The sequence below is a fragment of the Helicoverpa armigera genome, chromosome 2 (genome assembly GCF_030705265.1).
Source record: "Helicoverpa armigera isolate CAAS_96S chromosome 2, ASM3070526v1, whole genome shotgun sequence".
NCBI classification, from domain to species: domain Eukaryota; kingdom Metazoa; phylum Arthropoda; class Insecta; order Lepidoptera; family Noctuidae; genus Helicoverpa; species Helicoverpa armigera.
Genome location: NC_087121.1, coordinates 1,504,727 through 1,531,439, shown reverse-complemented (window position 1 = coordinate 1,531,439; position 26,713 = coordinate 1,504,727). Strand labels below are relative to the sequence as shown.

The window sequence follows — 26,713 nt, the reverse complement described above, 5'->3', positions numbered from 1 at the left end:
TATCATCGGACTTGCGATCCGACTCAAGTACGTGGCAGAAGCTAAAAATGTGCCTATTGGGCAAAAAAGGAAGCGTGGACGCTTATTAATAATTCAATAAATCACAATTTTGTATTTAATTTTATATTTTTTTGCTGATCTCATTATGTGGTAATTAATAAATAATAAGATGACTGTGACTAATAAAATGCTGTTTTATTCAGAAAAACTGCTGTAAATAATATAAAAATAGAAGCTATATTTGAAAGAAAAAGAGTTAACATGTATAATGTGCATTAAGATTGTTAGCTGTGCATTGATGAAAAAGCTTTTGCTTTAGGAAAAATCGCTGTACGCTGCGAAAATAAATTGTAGTGTGTTTAGTGATATTTTGAGTTGAATATTTTGCTGTGCAATCAGTAATTTTGATGTGAATTCGGAATCTTATTGCATAGAAAAAGGATATTTTTTGATTTGCGTTTAAATACTACCCGTGCATTTTTAGTCATTGTCAGTACTTCCTTTTGGCATACATTTCATATAAGTAGTCATTAAAAGGCAGAACTATCATATTTCAGAATGTTTATAGTCAGAATCATCTTTTGGCATAGTTTTGGAATTTTTATTTTCCTGTAAGAAGCATGCAAACAAGCCTGAAGCATGCAAGCAGGCATGCAGCATGTAAGCAGGCATGCAACATGGAAGTAAGCATGCAACATGCAGCAAGCATGGCTTCAGTCACGGCTCCGGCGCTTCGTGGCTCCGGCGGTCCCATGCGAGCTTATCGTCGCAGATGGTTTTCACGCTCACCACCGAAGCATCGGCTTACTGGCCGGCAGAGCCGGCCAGCCTCAACCGCGTCGGCGAGCGTTAAAACTACCTGCGCCTCAGCTCGCAGGCCGCCTCGCCTTTCCGCGCCTACGCGGTTTTGAATTGCACTCTAGGGGTAGGGCAAACAAGACTACGTGGAGTCGGTTTTGCAGTGATTCGTTTTCGTTGCTAGCTTCAATTTTTCAGTTAATTTGTTTTGCTTTTAGAAATAATGCAATGTGACAGGATTTTTTTGTTATAATAATCATTAAATTTGCCGAGCATGGCTTCTTGAAAATTAAGACAAATATGATGAACAGGTTTTGTTGTACTTACTGGTTAATATGCGACTGGGATAGTTATTTTGCTATGAAATATGGAAAATTTGCTGTGCAGTCAGTATTTAATGGTTGTATGTAGTATTTTTGTACAAGAATAAATTTAACTGTATTGCATTATAAGGAAAAAAGTAATGTCATATTGATGTATAATTTCGAATTATCTGCAGTTTGAGTTTTGTTAAACATTTAGTTTATTTGTAGTGAAGTTAGTTATTTGATGTAAAAAAGAATATAAATGATGAGTATTTATTGATAGGCGATTATTTATTTGATATGCAATTTATAATATCCCTCTTCCAGACAGTGGCGGCCCTAGGGGTGTGCGAACTGTGCCATCGCACAGGGCCTCGCGCTTGGGGGGGCCTCGCGCTACAACCCACACTAATATAAAAAAAATATAATTAAAAATATATATCTGATCCATGAAAAAAAAATTGCATTTTTTGACTTTCAAAACTCAAAAATTTTCGCGCTCGCTACGCTCGCGACTTCACCTTGCACTGTTATTTATTATACAAGTTTAGGCGCTTTAGTGATTTTTTACGGGTGCTTTACTTTCCACTTGTTTTGTTTTTTTTTCATCATTTTTTAGCCGGACCTAGAAGGTAGCGCCGCTTTTAAGTCCTTTTATTAACAAAAAATAACTCCTAGTTTCCGTATGAACTTTCTTATTTACGACGTTCGAACTACTCAAGTCACAATCTTTCAATACATAGGGGGCCCTTGGGTCATGATTGCACCCGGGCGCTACATGAGCTAAAGACGGCCCTGATTATCTCGGTGCTGAAATATATTCTTTATTCTATTATGAAATATATTTCTTTATATTAATATTCATTCCATTATTCTACTTTAATTAAAGATTTTAGTCTTAAGAAAAGTCGCAAGCATCAGATCATTTTAATATTAGTTAATTTTGTGATTCTTTAAATATAAACTGTAGTAAAGTAGTAAAAATAAAATTTTACTAATTTGTTTAACTCGAGTATTTCTCCTCAAACAACGATTAGCTAAATCAAAACACCAGCTTACTCTCGCAACATATACTTTTCACGTAGGACTAGGGCTGAAATCCGTCCGGGTTTCCCCGGATCTGTCCTCGTTTGGAGGCCGTCCGGGCGGGGCACGCCACCATCGTGGCGGTAAGTCCCCTCTTTGAGGAGTGGCTCGGGAGGAGTCACGGCGTCCTCACGTACCGCATGACGCAGGTCCTCACCGGACACGGTTGTTTCGGGAGGTACCTGCACCGAATCGGTCGTGAGGAGGCGCCCGGGTGTCACCATTGTGCGGACACCCCGGAGGACACGGTGGACCACACAGTCCAGGTGTGCCCCGCATGGGAAGGGCACCGCCGGGTCCTCGTCGAGGCTTTGGGCGGCGGCGACCTCTCGCGTCCGGCCCTGGTTCAGGCTATGGTCCGGGGCGAGAGGGAATGGGATGCCGTCGCCTCCTTCTGCGAAGTGGTCATGCTCGAAAAGGAGGAGGCGGAACGCCAGAGAGTACGCACCTCTCATCCCGGCCGCTGCGCTGGACCAGGTGGACACCATGGGCGCCGGGTGTCGCGTGATGATCCTGGCCATCGTAGGCGTGGGGCTGTGGGCGGTGAGTTCGGGTGGCTCATCGTCCCTCTGTCTACTTAGACGACAGACCCGTGTCGACGGCGCGCGTTGTTCCACGCGCTCCTCAAAGAGATGTCAGCAACCCCAGCGGGGTCCAACAGAGCCAAGGCCTGCCGGGGCTGCGGGTTGTTCGAAAGAGATACCGCGGCCCTGGTACATAAAAGGCCTATGACGGAACACGACAGTTTTTAGTCAGTAAGAGTCTGACACTCCCTCACCGCTGCTAACCCACAGCGGGAGAGGTCATTTGATGATTTTTGACGTCGGAAAAAAAAAGGAAGGCCGTCCGGGCGGGGTTTCAAGAAGTGTCCGGGGAAAACCCGGACATTTTTCACAGGGCCGTCTTAACCTATGGTGCAGGGTATGCGAATAACCCAGCCATACATTCCTAGGGCCAGCAGATTTCGGAGGATGATCACTCAGAGAGGATAAGAAGTCAAACAGGATTTTCAATAACAGTGACCCAAAACTCAAAAATTTTCGCGCTCGCTACGCTCGCTGCAACTTCGCTTTACAGTTGTTTGTATTTTTTTGTCTAACTAACCTATCAAAAAGGTAGCGCCGTTTTAACTAACAAGAAGGTAACTCCTACTTTCCATATGAGCATTCTTATTTATGACCTTCGAAATACAAATCTTTCAATACTAGGTACTTACTACATGAGCTAGGGCCCTGACTTTTCATGTAAGGAACCACCTCATTGAATTTAAGTATATGGTAATATTAAAAATTAGGTCTAGTTTTGTTTTAAAAAAAATCGGACTCGTCCGGGGAAAAAATGCGATTTACGCCAAATGTCCGGGTTTTTTAAATGTTTTTCCGGGTTTGGCGAAATTCGAAATGGCAGCCCTACGTAGGACCAAGGGCCTCGCATAAGACCTGCCGCACGTAGCCTCGCAATTGCTAGGGCCGCCGCTGCTTCCAGACCTCGGGACTACAGAGTTCCGAATTTTTGGGAGGCAAACGTGGGGCCGAAGCCAACACGCTGAAGCCCTTTTGAGACAACTTTAATGAAATGGTGACACAAAACCGACGATTGATACAAATCACGCTTCAAAAATCTAGACACACGGCAGTGTGTCCGCCAAGTTCGAGCAAAAAAAGCGACACACCGGCCGTGGGTTATAGCACCATTTCGTATTTTTTTTTTTATATTACACGAACCATTTCGGGCCAAATTCGACCCCCCTGTAACTCAAAATCTATTTTATTTACGCATATCAAATTTCTAGTATCTGTTGAGACCCCCTCACTTATCTAAAATACAAAATTTCATTAATATACCTATTGTAGGTCTTGAGATATTGACGTCAGAAAATCGCTATTTTTTACTATACACTCACTGACTGACTGATTCACTGAAGCTTGGGTTTCCTAGGAAAGCGGTGCCGTCATATAGCGGCCGTCATATTACGGACGCAAATAGACGGTCGTCTTTACGGTGTTGACATGTGGAAAGTTCCACGGCCGTTTTAACACACCGTCATAAACTTTTTGTTAGTTGTATCATACTTACTAACCTGTTTTATTTAATATTTTTCAAATTTCACGACACCAATTCTGTTTTAGTTGACTTTTCTATAATCTTTACTTCTTATATTATACATATATTGCTTCGTGGTTACGAACGAAATCTATTAAAATTTCGTCGTCCTCGCTGCTCCAAGAGTTGTAATTAATATTTGACGTTGTTCCGAAAAAAAAACACAAATACGTATTAAAAAAGCTTCACCGCTTTCAATAAAACGTTCACCAAACTATCTGACACCGTCAAGACGGCCGTCATGCAAATGGCGGCACCGCTTTTTGAAGTTACGGCGTCAGTTACCGCTCTCTAGGAAACCGCCCCATTTTGTTAACATAGACAACGTTCTGGTGACGTCATTCACCGCTGTATTACGGCCGCTATATGACGGCACCGCTTTCCTAGGAAACCAAAGCTTGACTCACTCATCAAAAACCTAGACCACTTCCAATGATCGTATTGACTTGAAATTTGGCATGGAGGTAGGTCTTTATGTCAAGGTAAAGGGAAAAATCTGAAAATGGCCAAGTGTGAGCCGGTTTCAAAATAATGAAGGTGTTATACCCGGTGTAAATTAATACCCCTAAGGAACTAAAACGAACTTTTATCTATATTTATATAATATATCTTCGAATGGTACAAAGGTTTGTACTTAGTCAAAGTAAAGTAAAAATCTGAAAACGGCCAAGTGTGAATCACTTTCGAAAATAACGAATGTGTAACTTTGATCCACGAACATAATATATGATAACATGTCATGTCAGTCAGTTGGTAAATCTAGTCCATTTAGTTAATCTAGTTCATTTCTGTGTAAAAGAAGTGAGATCTGAATAAGTACCAAGTTCCATACACATACCTCAGTTAAAAATAGTTACTTTTTAATGATGTTACTTGGCAAGTTTTAATAGAAAATTAAATACTTGATTCATTGCGTTTAGTATGTTTATAACAAGGTGTATGAAAACTTGCCAAGTAACATCATTAAAAAGTAACTATTTTTAACTGAGGTATGTGTATGGAACTTGGTACTTATTCAGATCTCACTTCTTTTATAGGCGAAGCATTCCCATATTATCGAACTTGGCAGTCTTTCACATTTTTGTTTTGGGTGGGTAATTTTTACAAAAAAATAGTTGTGCACCTAAGTGAAACAAAGTTCTGGCAAAAAAATATGTATATTCCAAACCACTACATCTACTGCTAGGGTAATTCAAATTTATCTTCAACACAAAATTCATCTCTGTACGTGTCATGGATCGTAGGGCAGAAGGCGCCAGCAACAATTTCGTACACCGTGTCCTTGTGAATAGATATGTTATGCGACAAGAAGTTCCACATATGGTAAGCGTAAGGTCTTCCCAAGTCGAAATCTACTGTTGGAGCACTAAATATATCTTCGATCTCCGTGTAGTGATATGGATAGAAAAAATCGTAGCTGAATACTGTTATGCCTGGAAAACAAATATAGGTAAGTATGTGATTTCCAAGCTTTGTTTTAAGGAGTTTATGCATGTTTCAAAAGGTTTTAATGATTGGAATATGTTGCTAGCAACAAAAGGGCTAGCCAAGCATGCTTTAGAGTGTATTCTAAATTAGCATTTTGAAGAATTTCTAAGTAAGGGGGTAAACTTTGTTGCAAATTGTCGGACAAAGCATATTATCTGCTTATATCTCGCGTTCATAGTGCATACCATGACAGTTACTGAAGGGCTCTGCCCGGTAGTTGGCCGAGTGAATCAGCTGAGGGCAGGACATTTTCAGCACCTTGTCTATGGCCGCTGGACCAACAATTGACCAAGCCGTTGGGTTATAATCTTGGCCCATGGTTCTGTAAACAAAACATGACTATTTAGCTCAGCTAGCTATTCTTACCTCAGACAATATGCTTACGGTGAGTTGCACCATTTAACTGAAACGATGACTGAAGTATTTTCAGTCGCAAAATCGCCGATATGACCAATGGGCTGAAAGTATACGGCTGGATATGGTTTTGTTACCGTTAAAGTTGAATGATGCAAATGGTCTAGTGGGCCCTAGACATAATGTACAATCTTACTTACTTAAGAAGTTCATTAGTTATGTTGGCACCAATTCCGTCTTTCGCAAAAGACAGGATGCCCGAAGCGACGTCATCTAGATTTTCTTTAGCCACAAAATTCTTCGGCAAATGCTCTATTTTGTTCTGCCCTTGCATTTTGAGTTCTGAATCCTACTTATATTATAAATGTGAAAGTTTGTGAGAATGTATGGATGTATGTTTGTTATTCAATCACGCAAAAACGGTTGGACCGATTTGATTGAAATTTGGTATGTAGATAGATGATACCCTGGATTAACACATAGGCTACTTTTTATCAACACACCACGCGGGCGAAGCCGCTGGCGGAAACTAGTCTAACATAAATTTTAAGCACGGAAGTAGCAAAAACAACTGACTCCCGCTTCAGTCACTTATTATAGTCACAGTTTCTTTTTATTTGTGCTTAATTCAGAGTTAAATTAAAGTCCTCAAAAACAACAACTAAAAAAATTCACTTTACAGTGGTCATTTTAAGTTGTTTAGGCGCTATTTGTAGGCGAGGTGGAGGACTTTTTTGTCCCAAATCTCAAAAAATTTTGAGCTCGCTTTCCGGTAGTTTTTTGTGCAAACTTGTTGAGTTCTTTTGTGGTCCAAAACTCAAAAATTTCGCGCTCGCTGCGCTCGCACCTTACTCTTTACGCTACTTTTCTCTCATTTCTTTACATATCTTTTTACGTCCCAAAAATCTAAAATTTCGCGCTCGCTACGCTCGCGGCTTCTTCACTGTACAGCGCTTTTTTCAAACTTGTTTGGGTACTTTTGTGTCAACAAACTCAAAAATTTCAAGCTCGGTACGCTCGCGGATTACTTTAGTGTTTATTTTTGGATTCTTTTGTGTCCTAAATCTCGAAAATTTCTGGGGTCACTGCAGGTTTTTTTTTCAACGTGATTATATTCTGTCGTTTTCTTTTGGGGAGGTACCACCCGATGCTACGCCGCCACTGGTTACCATTAAAGTTGAATGATGCAACTGGTCTGGACTTAAGTACAATCTTACTTACTCGAGAATTTTATTAGTTATGTTGGCTCCAATTCCGTCTTTCGCAAAAGACAGGATGCCCGAAGCGACGTCATCTAGATTTTCTTTAGCCACAAAATTCTTCGGCAAATGCTCTAAAGATCTCGTCACAATCATGTCTGTGTCCAGATACATGCCACCCCATTTATTAAGGGTCAATATTCTCAGTATGTCGGCTGCATGCTGTATCGGGTACTGACTAAGTTTTATATCGTTGAGTACTATAGACTGCACGGCTGTTCCTTTAGAAAATTCAGTAATGTCGACTCTCAGGAACTTCACATTGGGGAATTCGAGGAGCGTCGCAAGGCAGGTCGTCTTCTGCGCGCAGTTGGTGACTGGACAGCTGAACAGCACGTAGATAATGTGCTCAGGGTGTGCTCTGGCGGCTGCTTCTACCGAACACGCTTGGCGTATAGTCAGGCCGCCTCGGCAAGATGTGTCGTGGAAGAATATTGACTTTGCACCCGGAACAAAGCTCGGGTCTTCTGCGGACGGCAACGAGTCTTCAATGATGGAATAGATGATACCTTTAATGATAATTAGTATTAGTATGAATACTGCTGCAGCAGTCAAATAGACATGTAACCTGGATATAAAAGTTCTGGCCATTTTATTTTCAACTACAGTTTATACAAGCTGTTATTTTAAAATTGGGTGTGATGTACAGTTACAAAACAAATACTGCACTGAAGTGTTTTTTGTTTTAAGATTGACGTGTTTTTAATATATCTTGTTGCATAAACAAAAACATTGTTCAGATCTGTAATTCAATTCGTTGTGTTTATATAATATCCGGAGTACAACAACAACAATTAGCGGTCCGGAGTTGGATTTTAACAAAAACACAGCGAGAACAATGTATAATTTTATTTTTTATCACTTAATAACTTATTTAATTAATTTTACAGGATAATTGAATTATAACTTAACATCCTAATAATAGCTTAATGTACCTATCTTTTATTGATTTTCTTTGGACATCTCAGAAAACATAAATTAAAAGCAATAACTACTTTGTATCTGCATACATCTGTTGGTCAAAAGATAGAAATAGCACAAAAAGAAGAGGATGTAAAATCAACGACTGCCAAGGATGTTCAATGACAGCCGGGACCTACAGTTTGACGTGCCATCGGAAACACAGTCATTGGTGTTAAAAAATGACAATAAAAAATTTTGTTTTCTTAAAATCTTCCTCGTTTAGGATAATGTTTAGTTTGTAAATCAACATTATAATTATTAAAAAACACATAAAACATAAATGCACAATCTATTCACCTACTGATGCATGTTGTTTGTAAGATTTTAATTAAACACTGCTATTATTTTCCCACTGCATACCTAGTAGTACCTACTTAGGTAATGTAATTAGATACCTTCATTAATATTATGCTCAAATGTTATATGTTTGTTTGTCAAATGTTATGTGTTGTGTCAAATGTTATGTTATGATGTTGTGAATATTTTGCGTCATTTAAACTTTAAGTTAGTTTAAAGAAACAGCAAAATAAAAATATATCACTGAAGATACAAATCACGCTTCAAAAATAATTTCTACAAAAAAATAGTTGTGCACCTAAGTGAAACAAAGTTCTGGCAAAAAAATATGTATATTCCAAACCACTACATCTACTGCCAGGGTCATTCAAATTTATTTTCAACACAAAATTCATCTCTGTACGTGTCATGGATCGTAGGGCAGAAGGCGCCAGCAACAATTTCGTATACCGTGTCCTTATGAATAGATATGTTATGCGACAAGAAGTCCCACATATGGTAAGCGTAAGGTCTTCCCAAGTCGAAATCTTCTGTTGGAGCACTAAATATATCTTCGATCTCCGTGTAGTAATATGGATAGAACAAATCGGAGTTGAATACTGTTATACCTGGAAAACAAAAATAGGTAAGTATGTGATTTCTAAGCTTTGTTTTAAGGAGTTTATGTATGTTTCAAAAGGTTTAATAATGATTGAAATACGTTGCTAGCAACAAAAGAGCTAGCCAAGCATTCGTAAGAGTGTATTCTATATTTGCATTTGAAGAATTGCTAAGTAAGGGTAAACCTTGTTGCAAATTGTCGGACAAAGCATTTTATCTGCTTATATCTCGCGTTCATAGTGCATACCATGACAGTTACTGATGGGCTCTGTCTGGTAGTTGGCCGAGTGAATCAGCTGAGGGCAGTACATTTTCAGCACCTTGTCTATGGCTGCTGGACCAACAACTGACCAACCCGTTGGGTTATAGTCTTGGCCCATGATTCTGTAAACAAAATATGACTATTAAGCTCAGCTAGCTATTCTTACCTCAGACAATATGCTTACGGTGAGTTGCACCATTTAACTAAAACGATGACTGAAGTATTTTCAGTTGTTAAATCGCCGATATGACCAATGGGCTGAAAGTATACGGCTGGATATGGTTTTGTTACCGTTAAAGTTGAATGATGCAAATGGTCTAGTGGGCCCTAGACATAATGTACAATCTTACTTACTTAAGAAGTTCATTAGTTATGTTGGCACCAATTCCGTCTTTCGCAAAAGACAGGATGCCCGAAGCGACGTCATCTAGATTTTCTTTAGCCACAAAATTTTTCGGCAAATGCTCTAAAGATCTCGTCACAATCATGTCTGTGTCCAGATACATGCCACCCCATTTATTAAGGGTCAAAATTCTCAGTATGTCGGCTGCATGCTGTATTGGGTACTGACTAAGTTTTATATCGTTGAGTACTATAGACTGCACGGCTGTTCCTTTGGAAAATTCAGTAATGTCGACTCTCAGAAACTTCACATTGGGGAATTCGAGGAGCTTCGCGAGGCAGGTCGTCTTCTGCGCGTAGTTGGTGACTGGACAGCTGAACAGCACGTAGATAATGTGCTCAGGGTGTGCTCTGGCCGCTGCTTCTACCGAACACGCTTGACGTATAGTCAGGCCGCCTCGGCAAGATGTGTCGTGAAAGAATATTGACTTTGCACCCGGAACAAAGCTCGGGTCTTCTGCGGACGGCAACGAGTCTTCAATGACAGAATAGATGATACCTTTGATGATAATTAGTATGAATACTGCTGCAGCAGTCAAATAGACATGTAGCCTGGATATAAGAGCTCTGGCCATTTTATTTTCAACTACAGTTTATACAAGCTGTTATTTTAAAATTGGGTGTGATGTACAGTTACAAAACAAATACTGCACTCAAGTGTTTTTTTGAAGATTGACGTGTTATTACAATTCTTGTTGCATAAACAAAAGTATTGTTCAGATCCGTAATTCAATTCGTTGTGTTCATTGAATATCCGGGGTAGGTACAACAACAACAATAAGCGGTCCGGAGTTGGATTTTAACAAAAACACAGCAAGAACAATGTATACTTTTATTTTTTATTACTCAATAACTTATTTATTTATTTTACAGGATAATTGAATCATAACTTCATATCTTAATAATAGCTTAATGTATCTTTTATTGTTCTTATTTGGACATCTCAGAATACATAAATTAAAACTTTAATAGGTACATAAATTACTTACCTGTCAACCTACGTAGGTGGTCCTGGTCATATTAGACTAAAATAAAAACATTAACTATTGCTGTAGTACTTTCTTCTAGAGGTGTAATAGGTGTGGATTGCATCCACTTACTATAATAATCGTAACTAGAGATTTTGACAATCAATAATCAGCCGTAGTGGCTTCACCAGCGAACGCAGAGCTCATGATCTACCAAAGTAGTATTCAGAGGGGACCCACGTTTTTATTTTAATCTAATATGACCGGGACCACCTACGTAGGTTGACAGGTAAGTATTTTTTTTTTATTTTCTAGTTTTCAGTGCACATAAAATAAAACCGTTTAACTTAGTTTTTTTACGGATTTTTTATTTTCTAGTTTTTAGTAGTGACCCCTCCCTGGGTCAGCAGCGGTAAGGGAGTGCCAGACTCTTACTGACTAAAAACAGTTATGTTTCGTCGTAGGCCTTGAATGTAGATACCTGGGCCACGGTAACTCTTTCGAACAATTTCGAACAGGCAGGCCTTGGCCTTGTTGGGCTCCGCTGGGGTTGCTGACAGTATTCTACTTGTGTAGCCCTTTCATTTGATACCCATATTGAAGGGGTTGTGGAAAAATAGGTAATCCGCCATTTTGTGCCGGCGGCCATATTGGATTTACAATGTTATTGATATTACTATATTGTATTGTCATCAGTATTAAAGGTGTAAGTATACAAAATTTCAGATTAATCGGTTGACAGAAAGAAGGTGAAATTTGAATTACTAAATTTGACCCAAGAATAAAATAATAAAACAAACGGGGTGAGCTAAATAAAACCGTTTGATAAAAAAAAAAAAAACACATAAAACGTAAATGCACAATATTTATTAGTTTCCCAATGCATACCTAGTAGTACCTACCTACTTAGGTAATGTAATTAGATACCTTCATTAATATTACGCTCAAATGTTATTTGTTTGTTTGTCAAATGTTATCATCATCATCATCATCATCAGCCTATCGTTAATGTCAAATGTTATGTGTTGTGTCAAATGTTATGTTATGATGTTGTGAATATTTTGCGTCATTTAAACTTTAAGTTAGTTTAAAGAAACAGCAAAATAAAAATATATCACTGAAGATACAAATCACGCTTCAAAAATAATTTCTACAGAAAAATGGTTGCGCACCAAAGTGAAACAAAGCTCTGGCAAACAGAAAATAATATGTATATTCCAAACCACTAAATCTACTGCTCAAACTACTACACAAAATTCATCTCTGTACGTGTCATGGATCGTAGGGCAGAAGGCGCCAGCAACAATTTCGTACACCGTGTCTTTGTGAATAGATATGTTATGCGTCACGAAGTCCCACATATGGTAAGCGTAAGGTTCTTCCAAGTGGAAATCTTCTGTTGGAGCACTAAATATATCTTCGATCTCCGTGTAGTAATATGGATAGAACAACTCGGAGGTGAACACTGTAATGCCTGGAAAAAAAATAGGAATGTGATTTCTAAGCTTTGTTTTCTTAACTACAATACATAATTAGTAATAAACTCTTTAGCAAAAAAAAGCGGGCACCTATGTGAAATAAAGTTAAAGGTTTTAATGATTAAAATATGTTGTAAATTTAGAATACACCCTTACGCATGCTTTGCTAGCCCTTTTGTAGCTGGCAACATATTTCAAGCATTAAAAACATTTGAAACATACATAAACATACTTTTTTGGCAAAAGAGTGTAGTTAGTTATACACGCAGTAATAAACGGCCATGAAATCAGCCAAAATACTTAAATATTAAAATCTCAATCTCTTTGGTAAGCTACTATTGTAGGTAATGTAAAGTTCTTTAAATGTATACAGTTTTGTTAGTCATTTTGTACTTAAAAAAAATATTATGTACCTTCTAATAAACAATAAAAAAATTAAAAAATATAACACGTTGTCAACTGTATAAACTGAAAATGTTTTGACTACACAAGGCAAATTGTCGGACAAAGCAAATCATATACGTATATGTAATTGCAAGTTAAATTATCTATATAGTATTTAGTTATAAGTAAACATTGTTATTAAGGATACTCACTGACCCCACAGTCAAACCATTACAACGGTTTTGCGGGGCTTAGCACATAAGATAAGGCTACATTTGTGATAAAAAAATAAATAAAAAAACTGCTTATATCTCGCGTTCATAGTGCATACCATGACAGTTACTCATGGGGGCTGTCTGGTAGTTGGCCGAGTGAATCAGCTGAGGGCAGGACATTTTCAGCACCTTGTCTATGGCTGCTGGACCAAAAGTTGACCAACCCGTTGGGTTATAGTCTTGGCCCATGATTCTGTAAACAAAACATGACTATTTAGCTCAGCTAGCTATTCTTACCTCAGACAATATGCTTACGGTGAGTTGCACCATTTAACTAAAACGATGACTGAAGTATTTTCAGTTGTTAAATCGCCGATTTGACCAATGGGCTGAAAGTATACGGTTGGGTATGGTTTGGTTACCATTAAAGTTGAATGATGCAACTGGTCTGGACTTAAGTACAATCACTTACTCGAGAATTTTATTAGTTATGTTGGCACCAATTCCGTCTTTTGCAAAAGACAAGATGCCCGAAGCGACGTCATTTAGATTTTCTTTAGCGACAAAATTCTTCGGAAAATGCTCTAAAGATCTCGTCACAATCATGTCTGTGTCCAGATATATGCCACCCCATTTGTTGAGAGTCAACATTCTCAGTATGTCGGCTGCATGCTGTTTTGGGTATAGACCAAGTTTTATATCGTTGAGTACTATAGACTGCACGGCTGTTCCTTTGGAAAATTCAGTAATGTCGACTCTCAGAAACTTCACATTGGGGAATTCGAGGAGCGTCGCGAGGCAGGTCGTCTTCTGCGCGTAGTTGGTGACTGGACAGCTGAACAGCACGTAGATAATGTGCTCAGGGTGTGCTCTGGCGGCTGCTTCTACCGAACACGCTTGACGTATAGTCAGGCCGCCTCGGCAAGATGTGTCGTGGAAGAATATTGACTTTGCACCCGGAACAAAGCTCGGGTCTTCTGCGGACGGCAACGAGTCTTCAATGATGGAATAGATGATACCTTTAATGATTATTAGTATTAGTATGAATACGGCTGCAGCAGTCAAATAAAGCCAGAGCCTGGACATAAAAGTTCTGGCCATTTTATTTTCAACTACAATTAATACGAGCGGTTATTTTAAAATTGGGTGTGATGTACAGTTACAAAACAAATACTGCACTCAAGTGTTTTTTTTTTAAATTGACGTGTTATTAATATATCTTGTTGCGTAAACACAAATATTGTTCAGATGATCCGTAATTCAATTCGTTGTGTTTATTGAATATCCGGGGTACAACAACAACAATCAGCGGTCCGGAGTTGGATTTTAACAAAAACACAGCGAGAACAATGTATAATTTTATTTTTTATCACTCAATAACTTATTTAATTAATTTTACAGGATAATTGAATCATAACTTCACATCTTAATAATAGCTTAATGTATCTTTTATTGATTTTATTTGGACATCTTAGAAAACAAAAATAAAAGCAATAACTACTTTGTATCTTCATACATATGTTGGTCAAAAGATAGAAATAGCACAAAACGAAGAGGATGTAAAATATGTTCTATCTAGATTCAACATCATAGCTGATGATTCTTAATTTGTATTTAAGTGTCCCAATAAAAACAATTTACTTTGCAAGGTATTTACACATTAAAACTAAGTCAATAATATACATAATATTTGTACCAAAATAATCATTATTATTAGTTTTTGTATGAACTGTGCTGATGTTTTATGCTTTTCGGATTGATACTTTTTTGTAGCAAGATATTTGATTGTCCACTCTCGGGCAGTAAATAAATGTTGTTTTCTTAGAATCTTCCTCGTTCAGGATGATGTTTAGTTTGTAAATAAACATTACAATTATTAAAAAACACATAAAACATAAATGCACAATCTATTCACCGAGTGATGCATGTTGTTTGTAAGGTTTTTAATTAAACGCAGTATTATTTTCGTACTGCATACCTAGTGGTACAGTAGACTGCACATCAGTGGTAACTGTCATGCACCTTAACTCAATAGTAATAAGTACGATTTTCCTATAAAACTGTTACCACTGACCTGAAGTTGACTGTACCTACTTGGGTCATGTAGATACAGTTACAGTTACAGCCTTTTTATCGTCCCACTGCTGGGCACAGGCCTCCTCTCACGCGGAGAAGGATTGAGCATTAATCACCACGCTTGCTCAATGCGGGTTGGTGATTTCAGACTATATAGTCCAGGTTTCCTCAAGATGTTTTCCTTCACCTTTTTAATCAGCCTTTGGTGTCTAAGATATACTTAGAAAGTACATACAAATTTAGAAAAGTTGCATTGGTACTTGCCTGACCTGGATTCGAACCTGCGCCCTCATACTCGAGAGGTTGGTTCTTTGCCCACTAGGCCACCATGACTGATGATGACTGATGACCGACATTAAAATTATGCTCAAATGTTATGTGTTCTGTCAAATGTTATGTTATGATGTTGTGAATATTTTGCGTCATTTAAACTTTAAGTTAGTTTAAAGAAACAGCAAAATAAAAATATATCACTGAAGATACAAATCACGCTTCAAAAATAATTTCTACAGGAAAATAGTTGTGCACCAAAGTGAAAGAAAGCTCTGGCAAACAGAAAATAATATGTATATTCCAAACCACTAAATCTACTGCTCAAACTACTACACAAAATTCATCTCTGTACGTGTCATGGATCGTAGGGCAGAAGGCGCCAGCAACAATTTCGTACACCGTGTCCTTGTGAATAGATATGTTATGCGTCACGAAGTCCCACATATGGTAAGCGTAAGGTTCTTCCAAGTGGAAATCTTCTGTTGGAGCACTAAATATATCTTCGATCTCCGTGTAGTAATATGGATAGAACAACTCGGAGGTGAATACAGTAATGCCTGGAAAAAAAAATAGGAATGTGATTTCTAAGCTTTGTTTTCTTAACTACAATACATAAGCAGTAATAAACTCTTTAGCAAAAAAAAGCGGGCACCTATGTGAAATAAAGTTAAAGGTTTTAATGATTGAAGTATGTTGTAAAGGACAATGGGCAGATTGGTATACCCCACCAATAGCAATGTCATATATATCATTGGATAGGCCTTTTTATGTAGAACAACATTTACTATGACAGCTTTGCTGAAATGTTTGTCCGTTCTGAGATATAGATCAAAAACTGTGCAAAAGTTAGAACTAAGTAATCTATTGATAACTAAAGTTTTTAAAGGAAAATCTAAGTACTACCAAGTGTAAGTCTTGTAAGTGCTACCTGCTGTGCCCGTTAGGGTCCATAATTGTTACTATTATGTAGCATTTCAACCTTTTATTGTATCAACTGGATTTTGGGCGTAATGAGAAACCGCACCAATAGCAAAGTCATATATATCGTTGGATAGGTCTTTTTAATTGGAACAATATTTACTATGACAGCTTTGTTCTATTGTTTGTCCGTTATAAAAGGTTGAAATGCTACATACGTAATAGTAACAATTATGGACCCTAACGGGCACAGCAGGTAGCACTTACAAGACTTACACTTGGTAGTACTTAGATTTTCCTTTAAAAACTTGAGTTATCAATAGATTATTTAGTTCTAACTTTTGCACAGTTTTTGATCTATATCTCAGAACGGACAAACATTTCAACAAAGCTGTCATAGTAAATATTGTTCTACATAAAAAGACCTATCCAATGGTATATATGACATTCCTATTGGTGGGGTATACCAGGTCCCATATATTTGTGCCCATTGTCCTTTAGAATACACCCTTACGCATGCTTTGCTAGCCCTTTTGTAGCTGGCAACATATTTCAAGCATTAAAAACATTTGAAACATACATGTCAGATTTCACGTAGGTGCCCGCTTTTTTCGCAAAAGAGTGCAGTTAGTTATACACGCAGTACTAAACGGCCATGAAATCAGCCAAAATACTTAAATATTAAAATCTCAATCTCTTTGGTAAGCTACTATTGTAGGTAATGTAAAGTTCTATAAATGTATACAGTAACTGTTGTATACAGTTTTGTTGGTTATTTTGTACTTTAAAAAAATATTATGTACCTTCTAATAGTTCTAATAAACAATAAAAAAAAATAAAAAATGTAACACGTTGTTAACTGTATAAACTGAAAATGTTTTGACTACACAGAGCAAATTGTCGGACAAAGCAAATCATATATGTATATGTAATTGCAAGTTAAATCATCTATATAGTATTTAGTTATAAGTAAAAATTGTTATTAAGGATACTCACTGACCCCACAGTCAAACCATTACAACGGTTTTGTGGGGCTTAGCACATAAGATAAGGCTACATTTGTGATAAAAAATAAATAAATAAAATAAAAAAAAATCTGCTTATATCTCGCGTTCATAGTGCATACCATGACAGTTACTCATGGGGGCTGTCTGGTAGTTGGCCGAGTGAATCAGCTGAGGGCAGGACATTTTCAGCACCTTGTCTATGGCTGCTGGACCAAAAGTTGACCAACCCGTTGGGTTATAGTCTTGGCCCATGATTCTGTAAACAAAACATGACTATTTAGCTCAGCTAGCTATTCTTACCTCAGACAATATGCTTACGGTGAGTTGCACCATTGAACTAAAACGATGACTGAAGTATTTTCAGTCGTAAAATCGCCGATTTGACCAATGGTCTGAAAGTATACGGCTGGGTATGGTTTGGTTACCATTAAAATTGAATGATGCAACTGGTCTGGACTTAAGTACAATCTTACTTACTTGAGAATTTTATTAGTTATGTTGGCACCAATTCCGTCTTTCGTAAAAGACAGGATGCCCGAAGCGACGTCATTCAGATTTTCTTTAGCCACAAAATTCTTCGGAAAATGCTCTAAAGATCTAGTCAAAATCATGTCTGTGTCCAGATATATGCCACCCCATTTGTTGAGAGTCAACATTCTCAGTATGTCGGCTGCATGCTGTTTTGGGTATAGACCAAGTTTTATATCGTTGAGTACTATAGACTGCACGGCTGTTCCTTTGGAAAATTCAGTAATGTCGACTCTCAGAAACTTCACATTGGGGAATTCGAGGAGCGTCGCGAGGCAGGTCGTCTTCTGCGCGTAGTTGGTGACTGGACAGCTGAACAGCACGTAGATAATGTGCTCAGGGTGTGCTCTGGCGGCTGCTTCTACCGAACACGCTTGACGTATAGTCAGGCCGCCTCGGCAAGATGTGTCGTGAAAGAATATTGACTTTGCACCCGGAACAAAGCTCGGGTCTTCTGCGGACGGCAACGAGTCTTCAATGATGGAATAGATGATACCTTTAATGATTATTAGTATTAGTATGAATACTGCTGCAGCAGTCAAATAAAGCCAAAGCCTGGACATAAAAGTTCTGGCCATTTTATTTTCAACTACAGTTAATACGAGCGGTTATTTTAAAGTTGGGTGTGAGGTTCAGTTACAAAACAAATACTGAACTCAAGTGTTTTTTTTAAGATTGACGTGTTATTAATATATCTTGTTGCATAAACACAAATATTGTTCAGATCCGTAATTCAATTCGTTGTGTTTATTGAATATCCGGGGTACAACAACAACAACGGGGTAAGTACAACAATTCGCGGTCCGGAGTTGGATTAAAAAAAACACAGCGAGAACAATGTATAATTTTATTATTTGTCATTCAATATCTTATTTAATTAATTTTACAGGATAACTGAATCGTAACTTCACATCTTAATAATACCTTAATGTATCTTTTATTGATTTTATTTGGACATCTCAGAATACATGGAATCATTAATGGAAAAATCTAAAACCAAAACCAAAATATTGTGGCAAATAATAAAACGTATAACAAAAAAATCTAAAAATATTTACAATGAAAACCTAAAACTAAAAATAAATAACAACAAAAATTAAAAGCAACAAGTACTTTGTATCTTCATACATATGTTGGTCAAAAGATAGAAATAGCACAAAACGAAGAGGATGTAAAATATATTCTATCTAGATTCAACTATATCAATAGAAATAGTATAAAATAAAGTCGCTTTTTCTGTCCCTATGTCTCTTTGTACGATTAAATCTTCAAAACTACGTTTTTTTTAATAGATAGACGGATTAAAGAGGAAGGTTTATATGTATAATAACATACCTACATTAAATAGTGGGGAAATACTGTTATCCCGTGCGAAGCCGGAGCTGGTCGTTAGTAGGTGATAATTCTCAATTTGTATTTAAGTGTCCCAATAAAAACAATTTACTTTGCAAGATATTTACACATTAAAACTAAGTCAATAATATACATAATAAACATAATATTTGTACCAAAATAATCATTATTATCACCGTAATACGTATTATTTTTGTATGAACTGTGCTGATGTTTTATGCTTTTCGGATTGATACTTTTTTGTAGCAAGATATTTGTTTGTCCACTCTCGGGCAGTAAATAAATGTTGTTTTCTTAAGGCGCGTACGCACGTACGAACTCGAACATAGCGAACACAAACACCAGACCCGAACATTTGGTTCGTACGTATGGACGGCATATTCGAACACGAACGCAAACATAGTTCGAGTCGAGTTCGCGAACAACAGTCGTGAACTCTATCTTAGTAGCCATGACAGCGCCGTTGGAAGTGGTCGATTGTGAAGTTATTAAAGCGCTTCGAACACCGTCCATACAGAACACACTACAAGGATCGCCGCGAACATGTTTGACGAACAGAGTGTTCGATGTTCGATAGTGGTACGCACGTGCGAACCAAGTTGTTGCATATCATGTAACGCAACAAATTTGTTCGTACGTGCGTACGCGGCTTTAGAATCTTCCTCGTTCAGGATGATGTTTAGTTTGTAAATCAACATTACAATTATTAAAAAACACATAAAACATAAATGCACAATCTATTCACCGAGTGATGCATGTTGTTTGTAAGGTTTTTAATTAAACGCAGTATTATTTTCGTACTGCATACCTAGTGGTACATACCTACTTGGGTCATGTAGATACAGTTACAGTTACAGCCTTTTTATCGTCCCACTGCTGGGCACAGGCCTCCTCTCACGCGGAGAAGGATTGAGCATTAATCACCACGCTTGCTCAATGCGGGTTGGTGATTTCAGACTATATAGTCCAGGTTTCCTCAAGATGTTTTCCTTCATTCCTACATACAAATTTAGAAAAGTTGCATTGGTACTTGCCTGACCTGGATTCGAACCTGCGCCCTCATACTCGAGAGGTTGGTTCTTTGCCCACTAGGCCACCATGACTGATGATGACTGATGACTGCACATCAGTGGTAACTGTCATGCACCTTAACTCAATAGTAATACGTACGATTTTCCTATAAAACTGTTACCACTGACCTCAAGTTGACTGTACCTACTTAGGTAATGTAGATATCGACATTAATATTATGCTCAAATGTAATATGTTTGTTTGTCAAATGTTATGTGTTGTGTCAAATGTTATGTTATGATGTTGTGAATATTTTGCGTCATTAAAACTTTAAGTTAGTTTAAAGAAACAGCAAAATAAAAATATATCACTGAAGATACAAATCACGCTTCAAAAATAATTTCTACAGAAAAATGGTTGCGCACCAAAGTGAAACAAAGCTCTGGCAAACCGAAAATAATATGTATATTCCAAACCACTAAATCTACTGCTCAAACTACTACACAAAATTCATCTCTGTACGTGTCATGGATCGTAGGGCAGAAGGCGCCAGCAACAATTTCGTACACCGTGTCCTTGTGAATAGATATGTTATGCGACAAGAAGTCCCACATATGGTAAGCGTAAGGTCCTTCCAAGTCGAAATCTTCTGTTGGAGCACTAAATATATCTGCGGTCTCCGTGTAGTAATATGGATAGAACAACTCGAAGGTGAATACTGTAATGCCTGGAAAACAAAAATAAGTACTACAATACATAAGAAGTAATAAACTCCTTTGCAAAAAAAAGCGGGCACCTATGTGAAATCAAGTTTATTTTTTTATTAGGGAAAACAAACAGTAGTATATTATTGGTACACAAAATGTTCTTAAAACTAAACTTAAAAAAATATACTACATTTTAAACAAATAACAAAAAAAAGGGATACTAAATCTGTACGCAGACATTTGCAATCAAATCGTTATAATATATCGGGTGTGTCGTTCACAATCACATTAAATCATATCGCATATACTTTATGATATTCTATGGCGAATTGTAAAAAAAATAACCTAATCCATTCAGTGGTTTAACCACAGGAGTCATTTTTAGTTTTTATAATTTACAACATCATATGTAAAGCAGAGATAAAGTTAGGAGTATCGAATGTTTTGATCGGTTGACAGCTGTCAGTTTTCAAGGGAGAATTTCAGTTGTTTGTAATGACTGACTTTTATATGGTGTTCTAATTTTTGCACATTTTTATTCCATTTAATTTGTTTGAAAAAACATTTTTTTTATTTTTACGTATTTTTATTTTATCTTTGTGTTAATCGACATATATTAACCAGTATATTAACGCATTTCATTTAATGTGATTATGAACGACACACCCGATATAATATAAATTATACAATTAGGTATTCACTGTAGCTGAGTGAATTAATGAAACGAAAGTAACAAATATCTGAATATTGAAAAGTGCACTGCGTTATTATCATCATCCTCTTAGCCTTTTTCCCAAACTACGTTGGGGTCGGCTTCCAGTCTAACCGGATGTAGCTGAGTACCAGTGCTTTACAAGGAACGACTGCCCTATCTGACCCCCTCAACCCAGTTACCCGGGCAACCCAATACCCCTTGGTTAGACTGGTGTCAGACTAACTGGCTTCTGACTACCCGTAACGACTGCCAAGGATGTTCAATGACAGCCGGGACCTACAGTTTAACGTGCCATCCGAAACACAGTCATTGGCGTCTAAGATATACTTAGAAAGTACATACAAACTTAGAAAAGTTGCATCGGTACTTGTCTGACCTGGAATCGAACCCGCGCCCTCATACTCGAGAGGTTGGTTCTTTGCCCACTAAGCCACCACGACTGCACTGCGTTATTACTAATATAATAAAAAATGCCACATTACTATGCCTGGTGAATTCATACAAAATGTTATCTTAAATTCAACTATTGTAAGAGAAAAAAAAAACAAAATAATAATAATCTAATCAAATCTAATGCATCTTACGCAGTCTACTGCCGATCCTTCAAAACGTTGACTACGCTTTTTTTTTAAACTGACTCTGTTAAGATGAAATATGTCGATTGAGCCAAACAGTTTATTGTATAAGCGATGGAGCGGAGAGCGCTTACCAGAATTGGATTTACATAAGCTGTTAGCAAATAGACGCCTCGTTCGCACCTCACGCCCATGGATTGTTCGAGGAACCAGGTAACATAATCTATTAACTAATGGGGGGCAGTCAAATTTATTACGGCATATGTCAAAAAGAGTCATCATATCAAGCAACGTGCGCCTTGATTGTAGGGTCAGCATATTGTATTTTTTAAGATGTAGCTTATAAGATTTTTTTTTACGGTAACATCTGTAAAGCACGGCGAAAAAGTATTTGCGTTGGACTAATTCAATTGCTTCATTATATTTTGCATAATATGGATTCCAAATCGGCACTGCATATTCCAGTTTATATATAGGTCGAATTATTGATTTGTAGAGATGAAAATAAGTAGAGGGTCGTTTAAAATCGCGAGACGCTCTCATTACAAAGCCACACATTTTGTATGCTCTATTCACTATATTTTCTACATGAGTATCCAAGTGAAGTTTTGTATCTAGTTGCACACCAAGATCACGAAGAGTGGTAACTTGTTTATGATACTGTTAGCAAGCCGATATTCGTAGCAAAAACGGTCAAAACGGTGGAAAAACGGTCCAAATCTTGTTGAAATGCTATATAGTCTGTATCATTACAAATTCTCTTAAATATTTTTAAATCATCCGCGTATAACAGAAATTTTGAGTTTTAAAGCAGTTTTAAATATCATTAATAAATAATATAAATAAATACAACTCTACGCGCCTTTCTTGCGTCATGTATGGAGCAATGGAGAACGGTTCTTCACTATCCAGGATGTAGACAAATAGAAGGGACCGGCGATCCTATTAAGATCGAGCGGGGAATATTCCAGGGTGACAGTTTGAGTCCACTTTGGTTTTGCCTGGCCTTGAACCCTTTGAGCACATTGCTAGAGGGTTCGGGGCTGGGCTATCCTTTGCGGAGAGGGGGTCAGGTTATATCCCATTTGCTTTATATGGATGATCTGAAACTGTTTGCCACTACAGAACTGCAGCTGATGAAGCTACTGAAGATCACTGAAAATTTCAGTAGTTGCATCAGGATGGAGTTCGGTGTGGACAAATGTGCAGTCATGCATGTAAAGCGAGGGGGAATTGTGGAATCTGAGAGAGTACAACTCTCAGATTCCATAAATCTGAGATCACTCTCCGCAAACGATACATATAAATACTTGGGTATGGCGGAGGGGTTAGGCATCAATGTGGTTGTCATGAAACTGTCATTGCGGGAGCGTTTCTTTGGCCGCCTGAATAAGGTCCTAAAAAGTTCCTTATCAGGCGGCAACAAGGTTCGCGCCTATAATGGTTGGGTCATGCCAGTCCTGATGTACTCCTTCGGCATACTCAAATGGACTCAAACTGAATTGGATGCCTTGGATAGGAGAGTCCGCACACTGCTGACCGCAGAACGAATGCATCACCCACGATCGTCGGTGATGAGACTGTACATCCCACGGAAATGTGGAGGCCGAGGCTTTTTAAATGCAAAGACGCTCCACAACCGTGAGGTGTGCAGTCTCAGAGAATATCTTCTCAAAAGCGACGTGGGTATGCATCGTGATATGGTAGCAGTGGACAAAGGACTCACCCCGCTATCGTTGGCAAATGAGAACTGGCGCAGACCTGTGGTACTAACTACCCATGATCGCAAGGAAGTATGGCAGAGCAAACAGCTACACGGACGCTTCTTCGGGGCTCTTCATGGCCCCGATGTAGACTTCAATGCGTCCGTATCTTGGCTACGCTTCGGTGACTTGTTTGGAGAAACCGAAGGGTTTGTATGTGCAATTATGGACGAAGTTATCCTTACGAATAACTACCGGAGATATATCGTGAAAGACGGGACGGTTGACATATGTCGGGCATGTCACCATCCGGGTGAGTCTATCAGACATATTATATCTGGTTGTTCTCGTTTGGCTAATGGTGAATATTTGCACAGACATAACCAAGTGGCCAAGATTATCCACCAGCAGCTTGCTCTGCAATACAACCTTGTAGACCTTGAGGTACCGTACTACAGGTATGCGCCCGACCCAGTTCTCGAAAAGGACCATATCACGTTGTACTGGGATCGATCTATCATCACTGACAGGACTATTGTAGCCAATAAGCCTGATATTGTGGTGATAGATCGATTAGCGCGCCGCGCGATGATAGTCGATGTCGCCGTTCCGCATGACGAGAACCTTGTGAAAGCTGAGAAAGAGAAACAAATAAAGTATCTCGACTTAGCGCACGAGGTTGTCGCCATGTGGAGTGTCGACACGGCTGTTGTTGTGCCGATTGTCGTTACGGCCAATGGTTTAATAGCCAAGAGCCTCGACGAACACCTCAGGAGGCTCTCGTTGGGCGGCTGGATCAAGGGACTGATTCAGAAGGCAGTACTCCTTGATACGGCACGTATTGTGAGGAGGTTTCTGTCTCTGGGACCCTAACCACCGGTACCTTGGACCCTGTGCCCGATATCGGTGGCAACCTATTTTTTATATTTTTAAATGTTTTTTATTTTTATATTTAATATTTAAAAATGTAAATCATATGTTAGAAAATAAATAAATGATATAAAATATAAATAAAAGGGGACCCAAAATTGAGCCTTGCGGCACTCCTGAAGTTACCTCGATAGAGTTAGATTTAAAGCCGTTTATTACAACAATTTGAGTCCTATTGCTTATACAAGTAGCAAACCATCGGAGAAGGTCTCCTCTGATACCGTTGAATAAAATTTTGTGGAGCAATAATCTGTGGTCAACTTTATCAAACGCCTTCTGAAAGTCTGATGTTTCAAAGGTTTTAATGATTGAAATATGTTGCAAATTTAGAATACACTCTTACGCATGCTTTGCTAGCCTTTTTGTTGCTGGCAACATATTTCAAGCACTAATAACATTTGAAACATACATAAACTCCTTAAAAGTCAGATTTCACATAGGTGCCCGCTTCTTTCGCAAAAGAGTGCAGTTAGGTATACACGCAGTAATAAACGTCCACGAAATCAGCCAAAATACTTAAATATTAAAATCTCAACCTCTTTGGTAAGCTACTATTTTAGGTAATGTAAAGTTCTATATATTGTATACAGTTTTGTTGGTCATTTTGTACTTTAAAAAAAATATTATGTACCTTCTAATAAAAAAATAACAAATGTAACACGTTGATAACTGTGTAAACTGAAAATGTTTTGACTACACAGGGCAAATTGAAAGCATATTATCTGCTTATATCTCGCGTTCATAGTGCATACCATGACAGTTACTGTAGTAGGGCGAGTGAATCAGCTGAGGGCAGTACATTTTCAGCACCTTGTCTATGGCTGCTGGACCAACAATTGACCAAGCCGTTGGGTTATAGTCTTGGCCCATGGTTCTGTAAACAAAACATGACTATTTAGCTCAGCTAGCTATTCTTACCTCAGACAATATGCTTACGGTGAGTTGCACCATTTAACTAAAACGATGACTGAAGTATTTTCAGTCGTAAAATCGCAGATTTGACCAATGGGCTGAAAGTATACGGCTGGATATGGTTTTGTTACCATGAAAGTTGAATGATGCAACTGGTCTGGACTTAAGTACAATCTTACTTACTTGAGAATTTTATTAGTTATGTTGGCACCAATTCCGTCTTTCGCAAAAGACAGGATGCCCGAAGCGACGTCATTTAGATTTTCTTTAGCGACAAAATTCTTCGGAAAATGCTCTAAAGATCTCGTCACAATCATGTCTGTGTCCAGATATATGCCACCCCATTTGTTAAGGGTCAATATTCTCAGTATGTCGGCTGCATGATGTTTTGGGTATAGACTAAGTTTTATATCGTTGAGTACTATAGACTGCACGGCTGTTCCTTTGGAAAATTCAGTAATGTCGACTCTCAGGAACTTCACATTGGGGAATTCGAGGAGCTTCGCGAGGCAGGTCGTCTTCTGCGCGTAGTTGGTGACTGGACAGCTGAACAGCACGTAGATAATGTGCTCAGGGTGTGCTCTGGCGGCTGCTTCTACCGAACACGCTTGACGTATAGTCAGGCCGCCTCGGCAAGATGTGTCGTGAAAGAATATTGACTTTGCACCCGGAACAAAGCTCGGGTCTTCTGCGGACGGCAACGAGTCTTCAATGATAGAATAGATGATACCTTTGGTGATTATTAGTATTAGTATGAATACTGCTGCAGCAGTCAAATTGATATGTAGCCTGGATATAAGAGTTCTGGTCATTTTATTTTCAACTACAGTTTTATACAAGCTGTTATTTTAAAATTGGGTGTGAGGTTCAGTTACAAAACAAATACTGCACTCAAGTGTTTTTTTTAAGATTGACGTGTTATTAATATATCTTGTTGCATAAACAAAAACATTGTTCAGATCCGTAATTCAATTCGTTGTGTTTATTGAATATCCGGGGTACAACAACAACAATTAGCGGTCCGGAGTTGGATTTTAACAAAA

General features: G+C 38.2%; 6 protein-coding genes across 7 annotated transcripts; all 6 read right to left on the bottom strand.

Moving 5' to 3' along the window:
• Positions 1 to 5,454: 5,454 nt before the first annotated feature.
• On the bottom strand, positions 5,455 to 10,949 carry LOC135116653 (lactosylceramide 4-alpha-galactosyltransferase-like). 2 transcript variants are annotated; one of them, XR_010277958.1, is made up of 4 exons: positions 9,870 to 10,949; positions 9,501 to 9,637; positions 5,966 to 9,261; positions 5,455 to 5,725 (listed from the first exon to the last, which is right to left on the bottom strand). XR_010277958.1 is itself a non-coding variant. In XM_064042520.1 (3 exons), exons 1-3 carry the CDS (start codon positions 10,490 to 10,492, stop codon positions 9,017 to 9,019), a joined length of 1,005 nt encoding a protein of 334 aa, XP_063898590.1. In that variant the 5' UTR covers positions 10,493 to 10,949; the 3' UTR covers positions 5,455 to 9,016. The 2 variants fall into 2 exon arrangements, 1 of the variants encoding a protein (XP_063898590.1); XM_064042520.1 differs by having other exon boundaries at positions 5,455 to 9,261.
• On the bottom strand, positions 5,475 to 6,468 carry LOC126053494 (uncharacterized). Its single transcript, XM_049843893.2, has 3 exons — positions 6,335 to 6,468; positions 5,966 to 6,102; positions 5,475 to 5,725 (listed from the first exon to the last, which is right to left on the bottom strand). The coding sequence occupies exons 1-3, from the start codon at positions 6,466 to 6,468 to the stop codon at positions 5,475 to 5,477; spliced, it is 522 nt and encodes a 173-aa protein (XP_049699850.2).
• LOC110376520 (lactosylceramide 4-alpha-galactosyltransferase) lies at positions 7,352 to 7,984 on the bottom strand. Its single transcript, XM_064041321.1, has one exon. It carries the CDS (start codon positions 7,982 to 7,984, stop codon positions 7,352 to 7,354), a length of 633 nt encoding a protein of 210 aa, XP_063897391.1.
• Positions 10,950 to 11,171: 222 nt separating the features above from the next.
• Positions 11,172 to 14,162, bottom strand: LOC126055308 (lactosylceramide 4-alpha-galactosyltransferase). Its single transcript, XM_064042527.1, has 3 exons — positions 13,435 to 14,162; positions 13,079 to 13,215; positions 11,172 to 12,359 (listed from the first exon to the last, which is right to left on the bottom strand). Exons 1-3 carry the CDS (start codon positions 14,061 to 14,063, stop codon positions 12,124 to 12,126), a joined length of 1,002 nt encoding a protein of 333 aa, XP_063898597.1. The 5' UTR covers positions 14,064 to 14,162; the 3' UTR covers positions 11,172 to 12,123.
• Positions 14,163 to 14,307: 145 nt separating this feature from the next.
• LOC110376511 (lactosylceramide 4-alpha-galactosyltransferase) lies at positions 14,308 to 20,105 on the bottom strand. The gene is made up of 3 exons (XM_064042534.1): positions 17,714 to 20,105; positions 17,356 to 17,492; positions 14,308 to 15,868 (listed from the first exon to the last, which is right to left on the bottom strand). The coding sequence occupies exons 1-3, from the start codon at positions 18,340 to 18,342 to the stop codon at positions 15,633 to 15,635; spliced, it is 1,002 nt and encodes a 333-aa protein (XP_063898604.1). The 5' UTR covers positions 18,343 to 20,105; the 3' UTR covers positions 14,308 to 15,632.
• Positions 20,106 to 20,240: 135 nt separating this feature from the next.
• On the bottom strand, positions 20,241 to 26,520 carry LOC110376534 (lactosylceramide 4-alpha-galactosyltransferase). The gene is made up of 3 exons (XM_064042539.1): positions 25,854 to 26,520; positions 25,511 to 25,632; positions 20,241 to 20,855 (listed from the first exon to the last, which is right to left on the bottom strand). The coding sequence occupies exons 1-3, from the start codon at positions 26,480 to 26,482 to the stop codon at positions 20,620 to 20,622; spliced, it is 987 nt and encodes a 328-aa protein (XP_063898609.1). The 5' UTR covers positions 26,483 to 26,520; the 3' UTR covers positions 20,241 to 20,619.
• Between the last annotated feature and the right edge of the window lie 193 nt (positions 26,521 to 26,713).